The 8,795-nt window shown below is 34.9% G+C and overlaps 1 protein-coding gene across 1 annotated transcript in view; it reads right to left on the bottom strand.

The window, feature by feature from the left end:
• Positions 1 to 8,795, bottom strand: part of LOC106473039 (neuropilin and tolloid-like protein 2) — a 47,329-nt gene that overhangs the window by 26,434 nt on the left and 12,100 nt on the right. Inside the window, exon 3 of the mRNA XM_022401549.1 lies at positions 3,487 to 3,741. Coding sequence (XP_022257257.1) covers positions 3,487 to 3,741 — 255 coding nt within the window. The remainder of the gene's footprint in view (positions 1 to 3,486; positions 3,742 to 8,795) is intronic.

Genomic DNA, 8,795 nt, shown 5'->3' with positions numbered 1-8,795 from the left:
AGCTTGAAGATGGTATTCTTGTCCAGAGATGGGAAAGGGACGACCTGACAAACAGTTAGTAGAAAGTTACAGAAGTTGTGCTGCGTCAATCCCATGATAGTTTAACAGGAAGACATCTCAGAGTTAAGAAGACATTGAGTCACCTACAACAGAGATTTTACTAAATAGGTATGAAGCAAGATGTGGAAGAATGGTGTAGGACCTGTAGTACATGTTGTGCTAAAAGGGGCCCAAGCATAAGGGATGTGCTCCAATGAAGTTATATCAAGTTGGTACACCAATAGAAAGAGTAGCCATTGACATTGCTGGTCCTTTGCCCCAAACTCATGATGGAAATAGGTACATTTGTGTGGTGATGGATTATTTCATCAAGTGGCCTGAGGCATATGCTATACCAAATTAGGAAGCAACAACTGTACCTTTGGGTATTAGTGATTTCTTCTTCAGGTTTGGTATGCCATACGAATTGCATTCAGAACAAGGCCGTAACTTTGAATCAGCTGTGTTCCATGAATGCTGCAAGTTGTTTGGCATATGAAGGACCAGGACAACGTCACTTCACACACAGTCTGATGGGATGGTAGAAAAGTACAATTGGACACTGGGACAGAAATTATCAAAGTTTTGTATTAGCCACCAAGATGACTGGGATGTCTTTCTCCCTCCACTGTTGATGGCCTATAGAACAGCAGAGCATGAAGCCACTGGATACTCTACAGCAAAGCTGATGTTTGGTCGAGAATTGTGGTTGCCAGTGGACCTGATAACAGGACACACACCTTACGAAGAGTTGCCTGAAAATGTGTCAGAATTCGTGAAAGTGTTATCTGAAAGGATGAATGATATTCGTCATCAAGTGCGTTCAAACTTGAAAACGTCTGTTTATTCCATGAAGCAATGTACTGATAAGAGATCTACCTAAGTCAGCTTTGTACCAGTAGACAAGGTGTGGTTTTATAGTCACAGGAAGACCAAAGGGAAGTCTCCTAAGTTGCCTTCTCCATGGGAAGGCCCATATGACATAATGGATCGTCTCTTAGACGTGACTTTCCGAATAAAATGTGGTCGGCGAGGTAAACCAAAGATGGTGCATGACAACAGGCTTTGGCGTTATCATGGTCCAGGACATTTCAGTTGAAATGAAATGAACTACAGAAGGCGTGTCACCTGAAAAAGCCCGGTTTTGAGAAGGAAAACAGTGAAGCCATTAATGAAGTTACTACTACTGATGTGACTGCTACCGATAATGGGACATTTCCTGATGGAGCAGATGAACCCCACGTGAAGCAGAAGCCAATGAGACAGAGACCAGTACGGAAGAAGATACGTCCTGTAAAATTAGGAGATTTTGTTGTATTTTAATTTTGTGTTTGTAAATTCTGTACATTTAATCAAATTATTGTTAATTAACTGTTGGTTTAATGTAAGTGGCTATTGTTTGGGACAAACAATACTAAGGAAGGGACAGTGTCACGACAGCGGAAGTCACGCAACGCTGGGAGCATGCGCGCTGGAGTTTTTCGAATGATAATGAATTTTCCTGGCAAATCTAGTTTGTTCCAGACGCCCTCTTTTTTAGTATATAAGCCCGGCAAATAAAGCCAGCGAAAAATAATAGAATTGCATAGATAGATAGATATAGAGATAGATAATTGAGTCAAGCGAACAGTAGGCACCATAAGTAAAGTTTGTGAATCCCTGTGAATTATAGTGTGTGTTTATTAAAGTTGTTAAGTTAAAGTAACTGTGGAAATTCTGTGTATTAAAAAATTGTGTCGTGAAAGAATAAACTAGTTTGATTGAGGAAAGATCTTGTATCGCTGAAGTTACTCGGAAAGAATTTATACCGTAAATTAACAAACGAACAGAGACGTAACAATATCAAGGAAGTTCCAGACTGGAAAAAATACTTTATATTGCTTTTAAGTTTGTGAAACTTTTGTTTGTAATAAGTATTTGTAATAACTGTTATTGTAAGTTGTATTGTTTTTGCGTACATTAAAACGTATTTGTGTTAAAAAAAAACTATATGCATCAATCTTGTTGGCAAATATCATAAACTGACCATATATTGGCTTTTACTTCACTGCTAAATCCAAAGTACAATTTAACTACTATATTTAAATTTATCAGTTAATTCAATTTCAGGCTATTTGAAATTCTAATATGTAACAAGTTACAGACACCGGAAATTTAGTTTTGCGTAATTTTAAAATATATAATACTGAAAGAAAAACAGATAAGTGTCTGTAGAAATTAGATATAAAAGTAATGATTTTCCATAAAAAGTAAAAAATATCTTCACATAGAATGTATAACAGGAAAACATATATTTCTTAATACCTGCTGTAACAGTGTTGTCGAACTACAGATTTCGATAACGTAGAAAATAAACAAATAGCACAAAAGTATTGAGTTGCGCAGTACAGACTCTGTAAAACACTCAGTTGTCATCAATGATAATTTAAAAACAGGTAGCTTAATGACTAGCGTACCAGAAAGTTGGTTGAAGTGTCCAATATTCGAGCTGCAATATGCCGCTAAACATTCTAGCACTTTCAACAAAAACTATGACACCGTCTACATATATTTCCCTGATCATTATTATCAAATTACTATTTTATCATTTTTCGAACTTATGTTTATTACTTTATGTGTCCTTTTAATTTCTAAAATCCAATTTCTATCACTTTAATACTTATTTTCGATTTTTAAAATTGTTTATAGAACCGCTTCAACAATGTTCATTCTAACAATATTTTTATTAACGTACTCCACGCAGTACGTACATAATTTAGAATCTCTTTATATTCTAAACCTTCAACGATTATTTCTGAGCCTTTTTTCTATGTAACATGGTATAACTGCTTGACGAAGGGCTTCTGTCCGAAACGTTGCAAATATAAAGTTTTTGTCACAGACGTGTGTTTTACCAATTTGAACTTTTTTCATTATTTTTCCACGTTTTGCAGTCTTTCCTACTGTGTATTGCATACTATTGTTTAGCCCATATGTCCCATTAAGTGCTGTTCACATTGAAAAATCCGAATATTAAATACCAATGATACAATTTAAAAATTCACAACATGATACAGAATGTGCGCACTATGGTAACTTAGGAACTACAGAATATCCAGTGTTATCACATAAACGCAGGTATTATTTAATGAAGATGACTATGTTTGTGCCATGTTTCTCCGAATTATCATTACGCTTGCGCATACAATCCAAAGTGTACTTTTATACTTTACTTTTCTTGGTTGCTAATGTAAGGGGCTCATATCGTTGTTTTCGGGGGTGTACAGGATGTGGTAGTATTCTTCATTAAGGATTTTAATGTAAATTTTTCTTGTTTTCAAAAACATTTCTAAATACCTAGGTTTTAAGATATTTTTTTTACAAAAGGCATGCACAAGGTTATTAATATATTAAGTAATCATATTGTAATGAGCCAAATGTTTTTCAATACTGTTAGAAAATACGTACTTTCAACAGGACTGAATTTATAAACAGCTCTAAAACCAGTATATTCAATACTGTCGTCAGAAGAAAACTTCATCCACAAGTGGCGACCAGATGACGTTATAATGGAAGGAAAGTCGGAGCCGCAGTAACGGCCAATTAGGTCTGAATATCCGTATGGCCCGTTCCTTACTTCCAGGCTATCGTAGTCGCAGTTGGGAGACTCTTCCAAATGAAACTGGTCCCTGAAGTCCACCTGGACTATATAACCATAAGGTGCTACCCAGGAGAAAGACATAATTAATTAACGAATGACTAGGTAACATAATAAAAAATAAATAAACATTAAAAATAACCAGTAGCTTTCAAAAACAATTTGAATGACAGTTTCACGTAATGTAAGGTTTATGAGAAAAACATTACGAAACAAAATTCATATAAATAGCTTAATTTGTAGATAGTACTGTATCAGTTAATATTTTTCGGTTTGCAACCCTTTTACAAATATTCAACTGAAATATGTGATTGGGGTTTTTTAAGTCTATCTGGTTAAAAATTTATTGGAGTGTCTTTTGATTTAAACTATTAAAAGTTAGCAAAAGTACTGTTACGCCTCCGAAGCGATACAATTCCTTTCTTAAATAAAACTGGTTTATTATTTCTGAATACAACTTTGCAATACACTTAATTTCCACAGTCGCGCTATAACAAACGCTATAATTCACAACGAACGTCTCACGTGCTCGACTCTACTGTCCGTATCTATCTCTGCCTGCAGTTCAATTACACATTACATTACATTGTTGCCGTCACTTCTTGGCGGTCTTATATATACAAGAATACCGCATATTTAGTAACCTCCCGAGGCTTCAGGAAGGGACGTGAACGTTCGAGAATATGACTGTTACTAGCTTCACGTGATCCCCTCTGTCGTAACATTACCTTATGACTTTATGTAAGTGTTGCAAGTTTATTGTTATCGACGTAAAGTTTATCAAAGTAATTAAAAACTAAAAGTCTACGTGAAGTATTTAACTAATTCTTTGTATTGCAGTGTTGTACCAAGAAAGAATAAACTAGTTTTAATTAAGAAAGGACTTGTATCGCTGAAGTTTCTTGGAGAGAATTTTTACAGGAAATTATCAAACAAGCAGATACGCAACAATATTTTAATTCACACAAGCCATAAAGATGGACGAGTACTATGTCAGAATAAGCAAATATTCCTAGTCTCTTTCATTATGAGATAGCATATATTCTAGCATCGTGTTCTAAAGTTTTTATGCTACATTTTAAATAGAGGATTTTGAATATTTGAAGAGGAAGAATGACAATTTAAACTAAAGAAATAATTATTATTCAACAACCCACAGGTTTGTGAATAAAGAACAGTATTCACGGTCGTAATTATACTGGTGACATTTTTCTTTGATATGACTTATATTTAATAACTTGCTTAACTATCATTGTCCCTAAGTTTAAAGTCTAACTGATTTATAACTGTAGCTTGCAAATGTAGATGTTATATTTCAGTCTTATATATGTGAATATTTTGGACAGAAAGGTACATCTGTAAATATTTGGTAGCATATAATACTAAATATAGCTCAGTTTAATTACATTGTTTTCAACTGTGGTGTCTGTGAGTTAGCAGTAACTTTACAGACATATAACACTAAAATCCCCTGTGGTGGACAGAGCTAAGATAGCCTATTGTGAAGAGAAGTAGTTGTAAATGTGACCAAGAATATTACTGTGGTAAGATTTTTCAATACTACAGCGATGAGAAGTAGGTCTATCACGAACCAGGTATTTATTAATGTGGAAAGATTCTCCAATGCTACAGTGAGGGGAAGTAGTTTTGTATGGGATGAGGTAATTAATCTGGTAAGATTCTTCAATGTTCCAATAGTAGGCAGTAATTCTATACTGTTCAAGGTGAATTCCGGAAAGATTCTCCAATGCTATAGTGATGGGAAGTAGGTGTCAATCGGACAAAGTAAGTTAGCAAGGTAAGATTTTCAAACACTATAGTGATAAAAGGCACCATGTAAATTATTTTGGAAATAATCTCCAATGCTACTGTAATGAGAAATAGTTCTATATGGGTCCAGGTAAATTTGGAAATATTCTCTAATGCTACTATAATGAGCAGTAGATCTATATGGATTGACCAGGAAAATTAACTTTGTAAGATTCTCCTGTGTTACAGTGATGAGAAATAGCTGTATATAGGTTTGTTAGTGTGGAACGATTCTCCAATACTGCAGAGATAGGCAGTAGTTTTACATTGTTCCAGATGAATTAACCTGGAAAGTTCCTCAATGTAGGGAAGTAGTTATAAATGGGACCAAGTAAGTTAGTATGGTATGATTTTTACATTGTTCCATCATAGAACACAATTCTATATTGGACCAAGTAAAGTAATTGGAATGATTCTCCAATGCCACAGTGACAGGCACTAGATCTACATGGGACCAGGTGAATTATCCTGGAAATACTCTCCAATACTATAGTGATGGGAAGTACATAGTTATCCATGGGACCTTGATAAATTAATATGTAAAGACTCTGCAATGCTTCAGTGATTGGCACTAGTTGTATATAAGATTAAATGAATTAATTCAGGAATATTTTCTAATCCTGCAATGATGGGAAGTAGTTATGTACATGCCCAGGGAAATTAACCTGTAAAGATTGTCCCTCTGCTATAAAGTGAAAGGTAAATGTTCTATATGCCACCAACTGAATTAATTTAGAAGATTCTCCAATGCTGTAATGATGGGAAGTAGTTGTACAGAGGAACAGGTAAGTTAGTTATAGGAAGAAGTTTTTTATGCAACAAGTGAATAAAACTGTTAAGATTCTCTAATGCTACAGTGATGAGAAATACCTGTATGTTGAACAAAATGAATTAATTTGGAAAGTTTCTCCGATGCTACAGTGATAGGAAATGGTTCTATATTGTTCCAGGTGAATTAACCTGGAAAACCGTCGATGTTACAGTGAAAAGAAGTAGTAGTAAATTGGGCAAAGTATATTAGTCTGGTAATATTTTCCAATGATACATTGATGTGAAGTACTTCTATATGGAATTAAGTAAATCAATTTGTAATGAACCTCTGTTGCTACAATAATGCAAAGTACTTTTGTGTCAAAAAATGTGGCTTAACTTTGTAAAACTCTCCAATTCCATAGTGATGGGAAATAGTTTCATATGGGCCTAGATGAAGTAATTTATAAAAATTATCCAATGCTTCAGTACAGAGAAGTAGTTGTAAATGAAGCCAAGTATGTTAGCCTGGAATGATTTTCCAATGCCACAGTCAATAATGTAGTTCTATATGGGACCAATTAAATTAATTTGGAAAGATTATTCAATGCTACAGTGAAGGACAGTAGTTGTATATGGAACCAAGTAAATTAATTTGGTGAGATTCCTCATTGCTACAGTAATGTGAAGTAGTTCAACATGGGACCAGGTGAATTAACCTGGAAATATTCTCTAATGATATGGGGATAGGAAGTAGTTACCTATGGGACCTATTGAATTAATCTGGAAAGATTATCTAATTTTACAGTAATGGGCAGGAGTTCTACATTGTTCAAAATGTATTAACAAGGAATGATTCTCCAATGCTACTGTGAGGAAAGTAGTTGTAAAGCCTTGTAAGAGTTTGGAACCAGGTAGCTTAGTCTGGCAGGATTATCTATTGCTACAGTTATTGAAGTAGTTTCGTGTGGGACCCCCCAATGGCACAGTGGTATGTCTGCAGACTTACAATGCTAGGAACCAGGTTTCGATACTTGTGGTGGGCAGAGCACAGATAGTCCATTGTGTAGTTTTGTACTTAACTACAAACAAACAGTTTGGTGTGGGACCAGTAAAACTAATTTGGAAGCAATTTGCAGGGCTACAATGATGGGCAGTAATTCTATATGGATGGACCAGGCAAATTAATTACAAAGATTCTCCAATACTACAGGTGAATAAGTCTGGAAAGATTAATCAATGCTACAGTGAAGAAAAAGATAATTAGTCTGGTAAAATTTTACAATGCTAAATTGTTTGGAAGTAGTTGTATATGGGACCAGGTAAAATAATTTGGAAAGAATCCCTGTTCCTAAAGTGATGGAAAGTGGTTCTATATGGAATAAGGTAAGTTAGAATGTTGAAATTCACAAATGTTATAGTGATGGGCAGTACTTCTGTATGGGAGAAGGTGAATTAATCTGGAAAGATTTTCTAATGCAACAATGATGAGCAGCAGCTCTGAATGGGACCAAATAAATTAGCCAGGCAAGATTCTCGAATGGTATAGTGATGGGAGTAGCTCTATATGGGATCAAGTAAATTAATTTATAAATATTTTCTAATGCTACAGTGATGGGAAGTAGCTCTGTATAGGATCAGGAATATTAGCCTGGAAAGATTCTTCATTATTACAGTTGTGGGCAGTAGTTGTATTTGAAACTAGGTAAATTAGACTTGCAATATTCTCCAATGCTACAATGATTGACACTAGTTCTATAATGGTCCAGGTGAATTAGGCTGAAAAAGTATATGCAGGTCTACAGTAAGGTACTTGTTCTGTAATGGAATAATTTAACTAACCTTGATAATTTTGTAATTTTATAGCATCTGATAATATTTTTGCATTAGGTAAGGTAAATTAGTTTCTAAATGTTCTGCATCACTAGCCTTGGCTAATAGATCACTATTGGAACCTCGAAAGATGCTTAAGAGCTAATATATAAAGTGTTACGTATCTGCTTGTTTGTTTGTTTCCCGTAGAAATTCTTTCCAAGGATCTTCAGCAATACAAGTTTTTTCTTGATTAAACCAGTTTATTCTTCCTCCATACAAACATTTAGTACACAGAAAGTTCGACAATCAATACATTTCTCTTATACAAGCTATAAATCACAGCAATTCACAATCTCGATAACTTCGCTCTCGATGAGTGCAAGGCACACACTTTACAGCTCACTAGCTCTCTGCATTCATATATCCCACCCACTGACTTTCCACTGCCAGGCTTATATTATAACTCCAAAAAACTCAGACTTCCCCGATCATTCAAGAAACTCATCACGCACGCCACCAGCGCTAATGCACCACCAGCGTCACGTGACTTTCGCTGTCATAACAATGCCCCTTTCTTAGTATTGTTCGTCTCGAACAATAGCCTCTTACATTTAACCAATAGATGATTAACAATAACTTCATTAAATGTACAGAATTTCCAAAAAAAAATTAAAATACAACAAAATTTCCTAATATTACAGGATGTATCTTCTTCTGTACTGGTTTCCATCTCATTGGCTTCTGC

Source organism: Limulus polyphemus, unplaced genomic scaffold (genome assembly GCF_000517525.1).
Source record: "Limulus polyphemus unplaced genomic scaffold, Limulus_polyphemus-2.1.2 Scaffold5835, whole genome shotgun sequence".
NCBI classification, from domain to species: Eukaryota; Metazoa; Arthropoda; class Merostomata; order Xiphosura; family Limulidae; genus Limulus; species Limulus polyphemus.
The sequence above is the reverse complement of the archived record's forward strand: the minus strand, read 5'-3'. Positions and strand labels throughout refer to the sequence as shown.